The sequence below is a fragment of the Hemitrygon akajei genome, chromosome 11, assembly GCF_048418815.1.
Source record: "Hemitrygon akajei chromosome 11, sHemAka1.3, whole genome shotgun sequence".
Taxonomy (NCBI): Eukaryota; Metazoa; Chordata; class Chondrichthyes; order Myliobatiformes; family Dasyatidae; genus Hemitrygon; species Hemitrygon akajei.
Genome location: NC_133134.1, coordinates 23,298,732 through 23,318,241, shown reverse-complemented (window position 1 = coordinate 23,318,241; position 19,510 = coordinate 23,298,732). Strand labels below are relative to the sequence as shown.

The 19,510-nt window shown below is 40.9% G+C and overlaps 1 protein-coding gene across 19 annotated transcripts in view; it reads left to right on the top strand.

Annotated features, from left to right (window-relative positions):
• Positions 1 to 19,510, top strand: part of mapk8ip3 (mitogen-activated protein kinase 8 interacting protein 3) — a 198,221-nt gene that overhangs the window by 173,478 nt on the left and 5,233 nt on the right. For 14 of the 19 annotated variants that reach the window (XM_073060414.1, XM_073060409.1, XM_073060408.1 and 11 more), the window contains 3 exons: positions 5,654 to 5,692; positions 11,896 to 12,078; positions 12,519 to 12,662. In XM_073060414.1, coding sequence (XP_072916515.1) covers positions 5,654 to 5,692; positions 11,896 to 12,078; positions 12,519 to 12,662 — 366 coding nt within the window. The remainder of the gene's footprint in view (positions 1 to 5,653; positions 5,693 to 11,895; positions 12,079 to 12,518; positions 12,663 to 19,510) is intronic. The other 5 variants (XM_073060424.1, XM_073060425.1, XM_073060422.1 and 2 more) reach the window with 1 other exon arrangement.

Genomic DNA, 19,510 nt, shown 5'->3' with positions numbered 1-19,510 from the left:
CCACACACTCGTTATTATCTTGCCATTTATTGTACTTTTGCTTCGTTTGTTGCACTTCATTGTGCTACCTAGTTTTCGTCTGAAATAGGTTCTATTTCTAAATCTTCCCACCCCGGCTTGCACCGGAGAGGACGCAGTCCACCAGAGGCACAAACCCCTGATCCCCGGGATCGACGGCTGCCTTCTACTACTTCTAAGTTCTATTTGCCATTTTGTGAACAGGCCTTTTTTAGCTGCCTCAAATTGAAGGTTTTACCTCCTTCCCCTCAACTGCATGGCCAATCTTGGGACATTGCCATGCATATAAAACATTCAATCAGAACTGAGCCAATTCTGATCTGAGCCATTACCTCACCATGACAAATGCAAGGCAATTTACAAAATTCAATAAAATACTGTTGAATTTAGCCAAAATGTTTTTTGGAGGAGGGTATTCCTTTTAGGGTCTGCTTAATAAAGCATTTTCCAACTCTTTTGCCTTGTAAGTGGCTGGAACTGGTGTACCAGATGTCCAGTGACACTCAGCTGACAATGAGTGTCACTAGTTGAATGATGAGGCCGGACAGTGTGTTTGCTTAACCAAAGTAATTGAAATATTGGGAGAACGACAGATGAATTGAAAAGATGAATAAATTAATTTAATGTTAAGGTGTGGATGCAGTAGCTTTGTGGGCTGCTAGGTAGGATAAGATGTGGGTTTGGCAAAGCTCCGCGATGATTCACCGTTCACAGATGGTTTTACAATAATAAAACAGTATGATTCAAATGCAAATTTGAATTTTAAAGTAAATTCCAGGCCATTAATTTAAAGGTAAACTCATTTCACAGTAATCAAGGATACCTAATCTTGCAACCAAGCTGTGTTGATTAAAATACTCCAGCTACATTTCATACTTGGGTTGATATAACAGAAATGCAAAAAGAAAAACCCAATTCACAATACAATTCATTTATCTGGTAGGGTAATTTTGGTAAGTTATTACTGTTTGTAAATCATTGCTATTCTACAGCACTTTATAAGCAAAATTGAGTTTTGGTGGTAAGAAAGTCATTGGTTTTTAATGCAATTTAATTAAATGTTGCTATTACAAGAAGAGTTCCTTGTATGTGAGCATGTGCATGTGTGCATGCCTTTCTGCGTTGATGCATAATTGTGTGTTTGCAATCTTTGTGTAAGTGTTTTCCATGTTATTAACAATGATCTTGATTCTTTTTTTAATAACGTCCCTTTATTTTAATAAAAAATTTCTTTGTATTAATTATTTCAAAAGTGAGCTACCTGCACTAAGCAATACTGACCTGTTGTGAATGACTGACTGCTATTCAGAGTTTCGATGTGAAATTCTGATGTCGTTGTCTGGTTGCCTGAGCAAAGCCAATTGCAATCCAGGTTACAGGGTCTAGGTGTATTCACAGTGTAGATGGATAAAATTGGATGAAGATATCCTTCATTTGCAAAGAATTCCCCTGTATTTGTATCCTAGCACTGTAAAAGTGAATATAACTGAACAGGACATTTTCAATTATATCATTGAGAAAAAAGAAGGCGATGTTTTGACCCATTATGTTTCTGTCAAGTGAAAAATGGTTCCCCAAAGTCCATCACTATGTTAATGACCCTGCAAGTATTATTTCTTCAAGAGCATGTCCAAATAATTTTAAATGTGATGAGGGTTTCTTCCTTTATCACCCCCTAAGTAAGAGCATCTTTCCTCATCTTCTAGGCTGGTCTATCTCTAATTACATGCCGATTAAGGCTCTTGGTTGCACAAGAAAGACTGCAGATGCTGGAAATCTGGAGCAACACACAAAATACTGGAGAAACTTAGCGGGTCAGGCAGCATCTATGGAGGGAAATGGACAGTCAACATTTTGGGTCAAGACCCTTCATCAGGACTAGAAGATAAAGAGTGATAGCCAGTATAAAAAGGAGCAGGTGCTGGAGCAGGAGCTGGCAGGTGATAGGCGAATTCAGGTGAGAGTGGGATGATGGGTAGTTAAGAGAGGGGGAGAGTGGGAATAATGTAAGAAGCTGGGAGGTGATAGGCAGAAGTACAAAGGACTGAAGGAGGTAGCATCTAGTAAGAGAGGATAGTGGACCGTTGAATAAAGGGAAGGAGGTAAAGAGGGAAACTGGAAGAGTGAATGTGCGTGCAATGGAAAGATGGAGAGAGTGTGGATGTCTTGTCCTTACTGCACCAACCGCCGTGGCTGGGCTATAGACGTGCAGTCCCTCATGCAAAGGAGGTGAAAGAGATGATAGGGCCAGCAGTATAAGGGGAAACAGTGAGGAGTGTTTACTGTAAATTTGAAGTGGAGACTACCAAGGCAGAATATGAGGTGCTTTTCCCCTGAACTAACAGTAGAGTTGGTTGTGGACAGACATGGTGGTATGGGAGTAGGTAAGTGGAATCAAAATGGCTGGCCAGCAGGAGATTTTGGATACAAGAGGATGGAGTGAAGGTGTCTGACAAAGTGATCCATCAATCTGTGTCCAGTCTCACTGATGTAGAGGATCTTAGCTGAGAGCACCAGATGCAAGAAGTTACACTGATGGGTTTACGTGATGAACTGCCTCATCTGCAAGGACTGTTTAGAATTCTGGTTTAGGAAATTTAAGTTTTGAAATGAAAGGAAATAGGGTCTTTCTAAATACTCTGTTTAGGCCACTCATAGTTTAAAACTCTCGATTAAATCTCCGTTTACTCTCCTCTCTTTCAAGGAAAGAACCCCAGGCAGCCTAGTTGTTCCGCTTAGCTAGAAGTTTCCATTCCTGTCAACACTTATGTGATTCTGTATAACATCTTCTGCAGTTCAATAGCATCTTTATGTAATTTGCAATGAGCAGAACTGTTCACAGTGCTCCAGCCATGCCTGGCCAGTGTCACACACAATGTAAGTATATTAGTTAGCATAGGAAAATAACCTCTGTAACTGCTCAGCCATCTTATTAACTTGTGTCTCTACCTTCTTTAAAGATCTCTGGAGCAGCATACTAGCTCTCTCTCTCTCTCTCTTTCTTTCTCTCTCTCTCTCTCTCTCTCTCCCTCTCCCTCTCTCGCACTCTCTCTCTCTCACCACTTCCCAATTATTCTGCATTTCCTTGACTTAATCCACCTGCCCAAATGCAAATTTCTGTGTCTCCCATCAAAGTCCTTAACTCATCGGCCTTAACAAATCTCTTATTTCGGGCGAATGCTATTGAGCAAAGCCAGGCTTCTTCTCTCTTTCCAACCTTTGATTGCTCTGTGTCATTCACTAATTTTCTGCCAACAGTCTAGTTTGAGTCACATGACCCTGCTAAAGAGGACCAGCAGATCAGTCTGTGAGGATATTGACCCTAGCTCTGTGGCTCCCTTTCCTACCCTGAACCTATCCCAATGTCTCAGAATCTAAAGCACTTTCTCCTGCACCTTCAGACAATCATACTGTCAATTAATTGGAATGACTGAAGTATACTTTATTACAAATTGTAGCAGGACTGATATAGCACATGAAATGCCCTTTCTTCCTGGAATTCTCAGGAAATGGCTCATTCACCCTCACTGGCAGTCTCCCAGCTCAGCACTGAGAAACCTGCCTTTCTCTGGCATCGTACATCTAGGGTATACACATTCCACTCCCGCCAAATCAGTGATGTTGGGATGTCTCACCCACCCAAACCCCAGTTTGTGTGAATTCTGTGTGGTTGGCTGCCCTGTTACAGCTCATTGTAGGAAATAACAGATCCCACACGACATAACATTACAAGAAGTATATTTATGAATATTAGCTTAAGAGTTAGGAGAGAAAAGAGAAAAAAAACAAAAAGGGCCCCATTATAATTAAACAGTCAAATGTGCACAGGTCGGTGCTCAGATCTTCCAAAAGTCACATTCACCAGTCCCCAGTAGACTCCTGCACCTTGTTCCATCGAATCAGTCCCTTCTGGATCGAATCCTACACCGGTTCTCTCCAGCATCTTCTCTCTTCATTTCCCACCGAACAAAGACTGAGAGCCCCACCAGTGTCAGGCACAAACCCCCCCCCCCCAGCTTTCTCTCCTGATTGATAGGCCATATTCCTAAGCACCCCTTAACTCTAACAATAACCTAAACACTGTTAGCAGTGAAAAATTAACCAGGGCGTTACCCACACAGTAGATGAAAGGGCCATGTTTGTTAGCCAAGGAAATCTGCAGATGCTGGAAATTCAAGCAACACACACAAAATGCTGGTGGAATGCAGCAGGCCAGGCAGCATCTATAGGGAGAAGTACAGTTGACTTTTTGGGACTTGGTCAGGACTAACTGAAAGAAGATAGTAAAAAGAAAAAAAAATAATAAAATCAGGATAATGCCTTGGCAAATGAATCAATAGTTGTTGGATATTGCACAATATTGCAAACAAATAATCTGTATCATATGATGCATTAATATAAAGTTCAGAAGGCTGCAATTTCAGAGCACATATCCTTCATGTCACACTTCTTAGAGCTTTTGTGTAGACCAACTGGTAGAAATGGAGTTGAAATAGAAGTCTGCATCTTTTCAAATGATATGTAAACTGACTGGATGAGTAATTCATCTTATCTTGAGCTTCAGCACAATCGCGGATATATTTAATTAGCATTCTGCTTGTAAAGTATTACAATGGAGTTAAAACCATACTGTTAATTAGTCTACTGTGAGATTGCTTGCATTTCTTATCCTTCTGCAAAGAGGTTGAACTTTGAGGTCCGAATTATGGCAAATGCCAAATGATTACTGACGAAGTTCTGATGAATCAAAGTGCAAAGAGTTCGGGGTAGACTTGAGTAGCTCAGTTCCAAATAAGATTCAGACGAGAAGCAGGCCTTTGAAGTTCGTAAGACTCCAGCACGTCTTCTGTGCACTGGAAATACTGACTTGAATTAATGTTTTTAGTTAATAGAAGTAGCATATGCAAATTAAATATTTTGGATTGGTATTGAGGATAGTGTACTATAATTTCATATTTGGGTCCTTAGATGAAGTGTGTGATAGTGGAAGTATTACGATGGAGTTATTTGCTTGTGACATAGACTTAATTGCGTTCAGAAATATGCTTTATCCCCACTTTCTGCCAGCTTTCTATCTTACACATTAACTCATCTTAAAGACAATTGGTTTCTGACTACACAGGCATTCTGTGGTCCATGACCAGATTGGATTGTTGAAGCCAAAAGGCATAGTCTGCAGGTTAGCTGGCTGTGATCCTGGTTTTCCCCCTGCATCAACAGCAGGGAGTGTTGCACGTGATCAGGACTAGAAAGCCTGGCTATTTCCCTTATCATAATTTCTGAGGTCTGTTGTAACATCTTCACCACTGTCAGATCCTAGATCAGCTAAATCAGACGGATGAGAGCAAAACATGATTAAAACTCACTGTTTTTACTTGGGTAGTTTGATATTCTTCTAACAAAAATGATCTATTTGATAATTATAACCAAAAGTGCGTTTTGGAGATGTATTAAATAAGAAATAATTTTATTTAATCAGAGAGTATATTTGTAATTGGTGAGCAGAGTTCACCTGACCTTTATAGATCCCTTCCTATCCCCTTAGCTCTCCCATTAATAGCTTTGTGTTATCTGCAGTTACCTTTCCCTCCGTCCTTCCCTCTCTGAATCTCTTCTTCTGCCTTCCCTCTTCCAGCTGTAGTTTTGCACCGAGGTCAACTGTTGGGATTCAGGGGTAAGTTCAAAAAGCTGACTGTTTGTTTTAGATGTGTCATACTTTATTAAATAATAGTTTTTCCCATCATGCCTCACGCATTCTGTCTGCTTCTCATTTGTCAACTTGTGGATTTTGCACTTGTCTTTTAGTGATAAATTCTTCATTCAAATAAAATTAGTAAATCTTGCATTTTTATCACTTGGTCTTTTGGAAAGCATTTTGGAATATTTATTTCTTAGAATTTAAAAGTGAAAATACATTATCTCTCTATTACATAAACTGGGAAATACAATCAAATTACTTTAAAAAATATTGATTTGGCTAAAAGTGTAGAATTTGACGTGTTGCTGATTTATCTGAATTAGACTAAAACTTTCAATTAAAATGGATTGGTACAGGTTAGGAATCAGTTTGTATTTTTGTAGCTTAATCTAATGTTTAACGTTATGAAGTACAATATTATTGTAGTTATTAGTGGTAATATGACAAAATTGGAATTGGCAGTAATTTGGTCAAAATTGATTTGATTTTTTTTTTGGACATGTAGTAAATTTTCTTAGGAGGAAAAACCCAAGTAGTATTTTGCTATATCTGTTGTTCAGGTGCTTTAAACTGCATGTAAGCAAAGTAAAAATGTAGTTGAACAAGTATATCCCTGTCAGGCACTGAAGTGATGAACTATTGACAGATCTCAGAACATCAAATGTTAGCCTGGTCAGAAAATGAAATTCTCCAACTTTTTGCTAACAAGTGTGTCAGTGGTGAACCAGCTTGGAGACGGAACAATTATCATGGTTAGGTCCCCCAGCATATCTTCTTTGTCTAGGTTTAGAGCATCATTAATGGCTGTAATGGAACACTAGTTTAATTTAATTCTATCTGCCAACTGTAGGTTATGACATAATGCAAAATTTTAAACTATTGCACCCTCTTGGTTAAGAGAGTTGAACTATTGAATGGAAGTATCCAAATTTGTGGTTGAAGGGAACACAGAGATCAATCACATCTGGCCCCACACCATTTTCCTTCCTGGAACTAATTTTCAACAGCTTTGACAACCAATCTCTTCTAAATGAACTTTAGGACTGTTGGGTAATTTACATCAAAGGTTTTAAACACACAACAAAGTGAAGCCTGTTTTAATACACTAATTTCGAAAGCATCCTAAGGATTTAAATAAAATTTGAATACTATTGGGTTTATGAAGAGAATTCCAGAGTTTTCAACGGAGTCAACAGTTGACAAGATGGTCCATGGCCAAGAGAGGCAATGTTCTTGAACAAGAGAATGAGAATGGTAAAATCAGGGTAAATCAGGGTAAAATAGGGTATCAATGCTTTGGTGAATTGATGGAGATCATCAACCCATGGGATAATGAGTGAGTAAAAGTGTCAGAGATGTGGATGAGCTCAAATAGGTGTAGTGTTAAAGTGGATTATAAAGATAATATAGGTATAGATCAGAGCTATGCTGCAGATGAGCCGAGGAATAAGTGGAGACAGAGACATTAATAGGCATTCTTGATGATGGAGCAAATGCGTGGTCTTCAACTCCTTTGGGAGGGCTAAGTGCCACACATTTGTGATTCATTTGCTTCAACCTTGAACATTTAGTACTGAGAGAGATTGAGATGAGACGAGACTTTGTTAGAGAAGATTTCTGTTCATCCAGTCCCAGGTGTCAGATGAATAGTGTGTTATATCTGTTACACTGGTGAGGGGAAAAGGTCTTGAGAAAGATGGTAATGAGGTAGAACAGAATGTAATTGGTGTACATATGAAAACTGGTGTTTTTTAATGATGTTGTTAAGGTTGTAGTTGAGATATTAAGGGAGCTCAAACACAATGAAATATACCTCCTGGTCTCCTTATTAGCTGAGTAAAATGATTCATAATCTGTGGTTAAAGTTGGTTAATTTACCTACAAGCATTGAAACGTGGCCAAGGATGTTGCATTAAGGGGCACCATCACTGCAACAGATTGCGGAGTTGTAGGGTATGTAGTTATGTGAACTATGCTCCAGCACTAGCTTCTGATATTATAGTACTGATTCTGGACATACTCAATTGAGGAACAGAGCTTCCCTACAGGAAGAAAGTTGATCGCTGATGGATAACCTAGGCTGCTGTTATATATAGACAATGCTGATAAACAGGATTGCATGGACTATGAACAGTATAGATGGATGTGTAAAGACCGGAAGAATAACTGAGGGGGAAAGTTATAAACAGTGAATTATTTTAGCAACTGGATGTCTTTAGGTTTTAAATTATTGAAAGCTACTTAATATAACATTAATATTGCACTACTTATCCTGAAGCTTAATGATGCTGTCTAATCTTCATTGGGAATGCATCTTGACTTTCTCTAACGGTACTTATATAAATTATTACTAACCTATTTGGCTGCTTAAAGAATTCCATTTAAAAAGGAAATCTTAGAATTTTTGAAATTTGCGGGCGTTCCGGTGGCTGTGCGTGATGCCGATGCCCCGTGCTGCGCTGTCAGAGCTCAGTGTGACAGCACACTGGCACCGCGCACAGCACCAGATATCCAGGTTCAATACTGATTTCTGCTCCTACCCCCGTGAATCTCAGAGTTTCTTCAGGTTGCTCCATTTTCCTTCCTCATCCCAAAGCTGTGCGGGTAGGTAGAGTAATTGGCCACCGTTAGTTGTCTATGACGTGGATGTGGGTAGTGGGATTTAGTGCAATTGATGAGAGTGTGGGAAGACATTTATTATAAAAAGGATTATATAGGAGATTATTGTAGATGAATTGTTGATGGTCGGCAGAGCCTTGGAGAACAGGGTCTGTTTTCCGTGCTGCAGCTCATTCTGATTCTGATTCATGCAAGTATTTTTAATTGTGTTGTCTTCAGGCAGCCTCCCCCCCCCCCCCCACCCCTCCATTTTCATCTTAAGATCTCATTGAAGTGGTCTTAATTAACTAACAGTGCATTTCTTTAGCCTACTCATTTCTAGGACTTTTTTTTAGTGCTTATTTCCATGATAGAGGGAAACATCAGGCTGATTTAGTGGGCAATAGTTTTGAATCTGCATCTGAGAATTGTGCTTTTGGTGTTGGCAGATAAAATGGGACCCTTTCCTGGTGATCTGTGTTGTAATGCAAATGGAGTGCTGCCCTTCATATTTGGCTCTTTCTTTGATACAGATGTTAGGTGTAGTGTTATCCATATTGGAAACGAAGAGCATTGTGTATTCCCATTCGAATAGAATCATCAAAAATTAAATCATGTTGTTGGGTCATTTATTTCCTTAGGACAGTCAGAAAAACTCAAATATAATCATTTGCTCTGCTTAGTGCATTAAGAAAATATACTTGTGTAATCTTGAACCTTAATAGTTGTAAAGAGGAATATGTAAACCATGCTGGAGGCCAATAGTTCATGATTCACTGAGGTCACTCTGGAAGCCCCTGTGTTGAGTTTTATGAGCTAATTTTAAGGATTTTGTGTTGCTTAGTTCTGAAGCTATCCTCTGTTTTATCCCAAATTTGTATGATTACTTCAGAAGAGATTGTACATGACAGCAGTGAGACGTGTAAAAGGTTGCAGAATCAGATTGCAGAATTCTTTCAAATTTTGGAGTGAATGGCAGGGAAAAGAATAGGATTAAGAAAGATCAAACCAATAGCTTGGAACAGTGACAAATTTTACTTTAGATTTGACTCAGTTGATGGCAGATCTTACCTGACCCGGATAGCTTCTGAGAATGTCTGCTACATTAAAGAGAAACTATACATTTTGGGTTAACTGTAGACAATTTTAATATTTTCCATAAAGAACAAATGGTATTTTAAAAGTGTATTTATAAAATAACATAAAATGTATTAAGTTAGTATTGGCAAGGCTTATTTGAGTTGTATTGTCATATCTGATGACTTCTTAATTCTACCCTTTCCAATTTTAATGTCCAGCTGGATTTTGTTTGTAGGGTGGATTGTTTGCTGTGAATTTATTCAGTTAATAGGTAGTATTTTCCTTTGGTGCTTTGAACCCAATACCAGAGCGAGCGGTTAGGAGATGCTTGCTTGCCATATTTCTCCAGCAATGCAGCTGTTCTTTTATATATAGCAGAGCCATTGTGTCTAGGTCTAGGGGAAAAAAACACAGCAGTGGTGCACATGACTGTTCTTGAACTACAACCAGGCTAAATCCTGAATTTCTCATATTGCTTTGGTATTCCTTGCATGGTTCCTTAATGCAAGGTGACCAATCATTTTCAAGCCTGCTGTGAAGATTTACAGTGTGCTAAGCTCATCAGTGTATGGCCATTTTCAACATTACTGCCATATGATTCTTCTCTTTGCATCCTTGTTTTCAAGACTTTACTAGAGTGTGGCTGTGGGCAAAACACCAGAATCTAGGGGCAATAGAATTAGTGGCTACAAACACTTAACCTTGAGGGAGAATTTGTAGCTCTAGCATCAAGAGTGTTTTTTCAAGGTCTGATAATGCTTTCTAAGGGAGCATCTCCAAACTTCAAAAAGCAAACTGGAACTGATTTTAAAATTGATAACTTACTAAAGGACTGTTTTGCAAAGTGCGATGAATTAGGGTTTTTTTTTGTACTTTTCCAGGTCCTCCATTGTTTACAAGGATGTATTGAGATTGTATATTTTTGAACCTTCATTTTACTTACAGATTCTATAGAAATTTCTACCAGATAGCATCTAAACAACATTGCCTTTGAAAAACTGGTGTGCAGTTTTACTTATCAACAGGTTTTAAATCATTCAGTTTAGTGCAAATGCGAAAAGTAAAAGAGAGATTGCATGAGGTTTAGAGATGCTCCCTGAACTCTCTGCATGTATTAATGTTTACCTAGTGATGTCCACAGTTAATTCTCTGTATATCATATGGGTCTCTGTTTTTTCTGCCATCTCTTTGCATGTTGCATGTTAGAATGAACTATGCTGTTTTGAATAACACCATCTGTTGTGTATTTTAACACTACAATGAAACCTGAATATTTCAGTAAAACTGAGAAAGTATCAGTAGAGTCTTTCATAAAAAGAGCTAGAAACCAAGACCTTATAGACAGCATTAATCTTGTAAACACATGCCAGTTTACCAATTTTGCTTAACGTAACTTTTCTTATATAAAGCAATAAATTAACAAACTAAATCAAGGTAATATAGTTATTCCAAGCAAACATGATCTTTGTATATAATTTATTAATTATTCTTCAACTTCACCTAATTACGCAGATTCCTGACCACAAATCAAAATACATTCTACATTGCTACAATTCCATAAAAATCTGATTGTTAAATACCATATTACACTCACTGAAAATTCACTATAGCTACAGCAATTTCTGGGGGTTTCCCTTAAATTTGTTTGACTATTTAAATGACTTGCCTTTTAATGAATGCCTGCTACCTGTTTTATTTATTAATCCATGCATTTCCAGATTCTCACAAATTTTAACTTCAATTTAGGAAACTTATCTATAGTTGACATTAAACTGGTAATTTAATTTATCTCACTTTCCTGGTCAAAGATGTTGTATTGCTTTCTCTTTGCTGTTAATTTCCAATTTTCAAAATGGATTTAAAAATTCAGGTTATTCAGATCATCGCTCAGTACAGGTTTTATTAAATATTAGTGAAAGAGTTAATGGACTTTTGAAATTAAACTGAATATTTAATAATAATAAATGCTTTATTGAACCTGAGAGGAAAATTCTTTTGTTAAAGCAGCAACATTTAAAGACACGCTTAGTGTGCAGACTTAACTAGTAATAAAGTTCAGAATACTATATACAATAATAATGTGCAATAATTTGCAATAACAATGTTCGGAATAATAAAACAGACTATTGTACTATGGTGCGTGTTCTCCTGTTGCCCAGAGATGAACTGTTGTATATGCTGATTGCATTCGGTAGGAAAGATTTTCTGTAACGACGCTTGTGACAGTGGAGCTGAGTGAATCTGTTTGAAAAGGTGCTCCGCTGCTTATTCAGAGGGTGTGCCAGATTGTCCATAATAGGTAACAGTTTGTTTGGTGACCTCCTCTCCACCACTAAGTCAAAGAGTCATTTAAATCATAGCCAGACGTGTTTAATGTTAATGATGGTTTACACTGGTAAATTATCAAAACAGGTTTCAGTGTATTGAAAATCACTGTCCTTTTTCAACTGCTTAAACATCGGTTTAATTCTAAAATGGTACCATTGATGTATTTGTTGCAGCAAATAAGACATCACCAACTGGCAGTGAAGGAACCCGTCCTGGTGGATTGATTCGTGTATATGCGGATGAAAGCAGCGACAAGGCCTCAATCGGCAGTTTCATCCCATATTGCTCCATGGCTCAAGCCCAGCTCTGTTTCCATGGACACAGGGATGCTGTCAAATTCTTTGCCTCTGTGCCAGGTAAATTCCTGATACCAACCTCTCTTTTCAACTGTTTAATTTTGGAAAAACACTTTTGAAACGTAAAAAAGTTGAATGATTCAGCAGAACATAATGGATAATGCCATGAAACTCTGCCTCCCCTCACTCCTTTAGTGGTAAGGACACAAATCCTTTTATCATAACTATGCTGTCCCCAAGATTTGAAATGAGGTGAGCATGCCCATAGAGGAGCGACTGAAAAAACCTGCAGTTTGAACATGCAAGTAACAGAGGGGATTGTATATAAAAAAAAATCTAGTACCCTCAGAGCACAGCTTTTCCAGACTCCCAAAAATGAAAATTATAAGTTATGAAATTGAGTTAACTCTATCTTGTATTCAACTCAACATAGATTGCTGAAATGGAAGCTGCTTTCCAATACGTTTTTTTTTAATGGTCTATATGCCTCGTTCTGATAGGTAACGTTCTGGCAACATTGAATGGCAGTGTGTTAGATAGTCCTACAGAGAATCCAGGACCTACTGCCCCTGAGCAAGAGGAGAGAAAACTGCAGCCTGTTTTGGTTCTCAGTGGAGGAGAAGGCTACATTGACTTTAGGATTGGTAAGGCAGATTTAGTTACGTAAAACAACACTGAAAAATCCTTTGTTTTGCAAACTATTACATTCCCTGTTGAATTCTATTTTCAAATTTCTTTTAACTAATCCAGCTTGTAATTGTCCTACCTCATTCTGTCCTGTCAATTGTCTCTTCCCTGTGTGTTGCATATTAACACCACTCACTTATTGCTATATTTAACCTTTTTTTGTTTAGTTTTGATGTTTGATTCGCTTTTAAGCCGAGTATTCCCATTGTGATGACATAAATTCCAGTTGTAGCTTGCATTAAGTGGATGGATGCTTGCATTAAATTATTGTACATATATGTTGTAGTTGAGGGGCTAGCATATTATTTCCAGGTCACATTTACTTCTTACAGTCTTTCTTGGTAGGGTTTACTATTTTCCAAAGATTTAACTCCGAATGTATTCCAAGTCAAGCTTGACCTGGATTATGAGCTCCTCCACTTCATCTGCAAAAAGCAGAATTTCCTAGTGGCCAGCTATCTAGATTCCTTTCCTTGTTCCTGTCCCAACATGTTAGTCCATATCTTCTTCCTCTGCCATGCTGGGACCGCCCTCAGATTGGAGGACCAACTCCTCCTATTCTATCCAGGTTGAATTTGACAATTTCTGGTAATTTTTTCCCTTCCACCTTCCCTCTTCCTTAATTCTCCACTCTGACCTCTTCACCTGCCTATCACCTCCCCTGGTGACCCTCCTTCCCTGTCTCTCCCGGTGCCCCTCCTCCTTCCCTTCCTCCCCGGTGCACTCTCCTCCTTCCCTTTCTCCCCTGGTGCCCCTCCTCCTTCCCTTTCTCCCCGGTGCCCCTCCTCCTTCCCTTTCTCTCCTGGTGACCCTCCTCCTTCCCTTTCTCTCCTGGTGGCCCTCCTCCTTCCCTTTCTCCCCTGGTGCACTCTCCTCTCCTATCAGCTTCCTTCTTCCCCAGCCCTTTGACCCATCTTCCAGCTTATCCTCCTTCCCCATCCCCTCGTCTCATTCTGGCATCTTTCCCCCTTTCTTTCCGGTCCTGATGAAGGGTCTCAGACCGAAATGTTGACAGTTCATTCATTCCCATTGATGCTGCCTAACCTAATGAGTTCCTCCAGCATTGTATGTCTGTTGCTCTCGTCTGTAACTTGCGTTTTCCCACTGCACGATCGCCAGAGCTGCACCACATCTTTGCAGTTCCATCGGTCCAGATGAGCTCAATGCCTTGCTGAGGTGATCCCCAGAAACAGGCTGTTAGTAATTATACCTCAGGAGATGGAACCTGATATTCCATCACCAGACTGTTCTAATGAATCTTTAAAGATTTCATTCTTTTAAAGGTCTTTTCAATTGTTTCCAAGTATCTCAGATGATGTAACAACAACTTATAATTTGCTTGATTTGTGTTCTTGTTCTGACTTGTGTCTGATGCAATATGCCTGCGATACTGCTGTGCAAGTAAGATTTTCATTGCCCCATACATATTTGTGCAAATGACAATAAATTTGATTTTTTGAACTGAAGTAGATTAAATACATATTTTTAAAAATATTATAGACATTTAATTCATGCAAGTTAGTTAAAACATTAATTACAGAAGAAAAGCACATGGCTTAACTTCTCTATTTTACTTCGGTGAATGGAGTCAAAAGCTTTGCGAAAATCGATGAAATTTAGCACGGCTGGTAGGTTGTTTTTCTTGACTTCCTCGATGGTTCCACGGAGAGTAAGTATTTGTGTTACTGTTGTGTGTTTCTGCCGAAAACTAATCTGATTGAACCTTAGCTTAGGGTCAATGGCGGTACGAGTCCTGTTCAAGATCATCCCATTGTGTAGCTTTGCTAAGGTGCAGGTCAAGCTGATACTGCGGTAGTTATCTGTCTTCGTGAGGGATCCAGACTTGGGGACAGCGATAATGTTTGAGAGTGACCACTGTTCTGGTTTGTCACCTTTCATCAGTGCCGTATTACATATGTCCAGCGAGATGTCGTCTAGGTCGCAGTTCTTCAGGCCATCTGGTGGTATCCCCTCTAGTCCAGCGCTCCTGCCCTGTTTGAGTCGCCTTCAGTTCCTCAATGGTGATGGGCCGTCATCGATGTCGACTTGCATTAGTATCGTGGGTATGCCCTCTTCTTCTTCCATGATCGTTGGAGGGTTTCCCAGCAGGTTCTTGAAGTGGGTAAACCATGTCTGGACATGGTCCTCTGCTGTTTTACCACTTATTTGACCTGATGTGGACTTCTTCCGTCTGCAGATCTTGTTGACTAGGTGCCATGCTTCTCCATGCTGCTTGTCTTCATTAGCAGCCTCTACCCCTCTAATCCTCTCAGCTAGTTATCTTCCTTCAGTCGGTCGTAGGTGGCAAAGAGATTCTTCTTTGCTGCCTTGAACTTGTCTCTGAGCTCTGTTTCGCTCCTTCTAAGTTCGGCATGACCATCATTGACCACACTTCTTGCTGTGACGACGCCAGGATGTTTTGAGATCTGGCTCTTTTTGATTCACTTCACAGTAGGCAGACTTTTTGTTGCATCTGTGTGTGCGTCTATGAGCCGTTGATAGCGGTCGGTGGCAGTCTCTTCCTCCTCCCTCTCCAGTGGGCAGAAGCGATTTCTCACTTTCACAGTGTACTGGGCTTGAAGAATAGGTTCTGAGGAGAATTCCTTCCAGGCTATCTTCTCCTTGGGACCTGTGGCTTTGGGTTGCGGCAGGCTCAGTCTCACTTGCATTGACCCTACTCTGTGGTCAGAACTGACCGAGCTGAAGATGCTGTAGGCTTCGGTGTTGATCACACAATTACGCCATTTTGTTCTTACGAGGATGTAGTCGAGATGTTTCCTGTTGAGGGAGGCTCTGTTTTCATATGTCCACAGTTTACCAGCTCGCTTCTTGAATTGTGTGTTGGTGGCAGTGAGACTGTGTTCCTGGATGAAATCAACTAGGTATTGTCCATTTCTGTTGGTAAAGTCGTGGTATGAGTATGGAACATCTTCCAGTCCGACCTGGGCATTGAAATCGTCGAGCACAGCCAGGAAGTTATGTGCCGGTATTGAAGTGACAGCTTTGTGATGTTTACTGTGGAAGGTCTCCACCTCCTTCTCCTCGCTGCAGTTGTGCGGGGAGTGACAGATGATGGCAGGGGTCGCCGGGTTTCCATCGAATTCCGCAGTAAAGGCTGATTTATACTTGTGTGTATGGGCTATGCCGAAGCCTACGCTGTAACCCTGATTTCCACTTCTGCGTCGCTCTACTCCATAGTGAGCATGCGATGGTGTGCGCCAAAACGTTAGTTGGCGGTGGGGTTTCTATGCCACTGTGTTGAGTTTCTTCGTGAGAGGCATGGACGAGGAAATGCATTTCAAACATTTTCGCATGTCAGCAGGTAGATTTGATGATTTGGTTCATCGATTTCGCATCGGTCTACGCACAGCCTACAAACATGGCGGAGAAGAAGCAACCGGAAATGCGTAGGAGGAAATGCGATGCTACCAAGCGCACCAATCACAGTTATTGCGGTCTGCATCGCCGTGACGTGTGAGTTACTTTTCTGGAAAGGTGCACATCACCCTACTGCGTAGGTACGGCGTAGGGTACACGCTACCTACAGCGTAGATGCGACACACAAGTATAAATCAGCCTTTTGGATTCTGTAACTGACTGAGACTACACCCCTCAGTGCCTTCTTCACCTTGCGGTTCAACATCAGCCCTACTCCGCCTTGTGCTGATATCATCGTCAGCTCTCTCCATGCGGATGAGGTGATAAGGTGCATCCCCTCTACCTCTGTGAACCTTATCTCTTCGTCTGGGTGTACATGACTGTGCTCTTGGATCTCCAGGATGGAGATCTCGTATCTGCTTGCCTGTGATGCCAACTCTGTGCATTGAGGCAAGAGGCGGATGGTCTTTGCGTTGAAGGTTGAGATGATCGTTTTTACCTTACAGTGCAAAAGAGGCGCAGTTCGCTTGCCCCCCTTGTCGGACTCTTGCCCCCCTCCCCGTGGGGTTTGAGGTTGCGTCTTCATACCGCCTGTCTAGGCCGGGGTCTGGGCGCACCGCAGAGTTCCTGAACACTCGCGGCTCTGGAAGTATAGGGTGTGCTGGGTTGTCTGTCATCATAACGCCTTACAAGGCGCAAAACGAAAGACTGTGTGGCGCGCCACTCCTCATACAGATTCACCATTGATGAACCGTTCACCAATGGCCATTGATTCACGAGGAGTTCATCCGCCCTTTGACAGATTTTGTTTTTAGTCCTGCTGGGTGCCTACACACCCTCCTCCCTGGTTAACCGAAGTGCACCGGGTGTGTGCCTGTTGAGTCGCTGACAACTCGACCCGAGACAGGTTGCTGAAGATCCTGAAAGCTTACGGAGTGCCAGACTATCTACTGAGAGCAAGGGAGTCCAGCTATACCAAGACCATGGTGAAAGTTGTATCACCAGACGGAGAAACAGCAGTGTTCGAGCTCCTAGCTGGTGTGCTGCAAAGAGACACTCAGGCACCCTACATCTTTATAATCGTCCTTGATTACGCTCTTACGTCAAGCTATCAAAGATCATGACAAGCTTGTTTTTACCTTAAAACCAGGACGAACCAAAAGGGTCAGACCAGTTACGCTCACAGATCTCGATTTTGCAGATGACATAGTCCTGCTCTCTGACCAGATGAAGGAAGCACAGCAGCTACTGAGAAAAGTGGAAATTGAGAGCAATAAAGTTGGACTTCACCTAAACGCTAAAAAGACAGAGTACATGGCGTTCAGCTGCGACGAAGGTACTCTCAAGACCGTAAAGAATGATACCATTAAGAAAGTCTTAGATTTCAAGTACCTCGGGTCAAGAATGATGAGTTCGGAGAAGGACATAAAGATATGGAAGGCGCTGGCGTGGAGGGCTATGAACGACATGAAGGAAATCTGGAGGTCAAACCTGACCAATGGGCTCAAAAAGAGGATCTTCATAGCAGTCATAGAGTCCATTCTCACGTACGGATGCGAGATGCGGACACTCACCAAGACCATGAGAAAGTCACTGGATGGTTGCTATATATGAATGCTCCGGATGGCTCTTGACGTGAGTCGGCAACAGCACATGACGAACGTCGAGTTCTATGACGACCTACCGATGCTCACCACTAAAATCAAGGTGAGAAGACTGCAACTAACGGGGAACTGTCTACGCCACCCTGAGTTACCTGCCAACCCAGTCATCACATGTGAGGATGAACCCTGGGCGCCCTCCCAAGACTATGGTCAACACGCTCCTCGAAGATAGTGGTGCGGCTAATGTAGATGAACGGAACACACTGATGAGGGAGAGAGAGGAGTGGAGAGTCTGTCATCGTGCCTGACACCAGCCCCCTAGGCCTGAGTCGACGTAGTAGTAGTACTAGTAACTTCTCCATCTAGATCTGCCACCCCATTCAAATGAGTGGGGCTCTTCTGGAGATACTGGTGTAAAGCGAAGGGTCTGGTTATGAAGAGTATCCAGTCTCTCTGTCTGGGATATTTGAGTCCAGCAGGAGGACAAGATACTCCAAGTTCTGGCTTTCAAATTTGTTGTTCCTTGTGTTCCCATGTGCAGGTGCCGAGATCTGGAATGTGCTGACCCATGAGGAGCACATTATCGGTTGTTTCCTACTGAAGCAGAGGAAAATATTCAGTATTGCTTGTTCCATAGTGTTACTCTCTGGAATTTGTACTTTGCAGCCTTATTCAGTTAACATAATACTATTTTTAGAAAACTTGCTATATTTGATACTGTTGTATTATGAAGTGCGATTTATTTATATCAGAATAGGGTTGACAGTTATTTGAAGTGATTTAATATAATAATTTCCATTACTAATTGCACACCAGCTGACTTACAAAACTCTTTATTAGATAGTGTAATGTTGAATCGGGTTCGCAGGTCTGGCAAGTGAGACAGGAAATGCTGACTGCGAATGGGTAAATGAATTATTTATTTACAGACAGTAAAAATTTGACCAAACATTCATGTTCCCCAGGTTCCAGACACTATAAAGCTGAATATTCAACAAACATACTTAGTTAAAAGTGCATGCAGTGCATACCTTCTTAATGCAAAAATACAACTGCAGATGCTGTGGATCAAAGAATACGTACACAACGCTGGAAGAACTCAGCAGGTCAGGCAGCATCCGTGAGAAAAGAGTAGCCAGCGTTTTGGGCTGATCAGGTCTTGGACCAAAATGTTGGCTACTCTTTTCTCACGGATGCTGCCTGACCTGCTGAGTTCTTCCAGCTTTGTGTACGTATACCTTCTTAATGGCTATGTGCACCACTTGCCTTAAACAAAGGGAGAGAGACAGAACCTCCCACACGTGCTCTATATACCCATATACTCTATATACTCTACTATATATATATTTGAAACTGGACACCAGGCAGCTGTCCAATGGGAGAAGCGGCTGCAGTTTCCAAACTAACCATTCACAACGGAAGTGACTTTTGGCAATCAGAATAAGCCATGCCCAATCCCCACGGGACAGATAGTAAACGTATTTAAGCCTCTCTTGTCAAATCAAAATGTAATTTTTTAAAAGAGACAATGAATTAAATTGAACTAATATTCAGGGTAGATTTATGTTGTAATTTTATGTCTGAGGAATTCAACCAAAATCGCTACTTAAGGGTGGGAGGCAGCAGAAAGGAAACTATAGACCAGTTAGCCTGACATCAGTGGTTGGGAAGTTGTTGGAATCGATTGTTAGGGATGAGATTATGGAGTACTTGGAGGCACATGACAAGACAGGCTGTAGCCAGCATGGTTTTCTGAAAGGAAAATCCTGCCTGACTAACCTACTGCAATTCTTTGAGGAAATTACAAGCAGGGTAGACAAAGG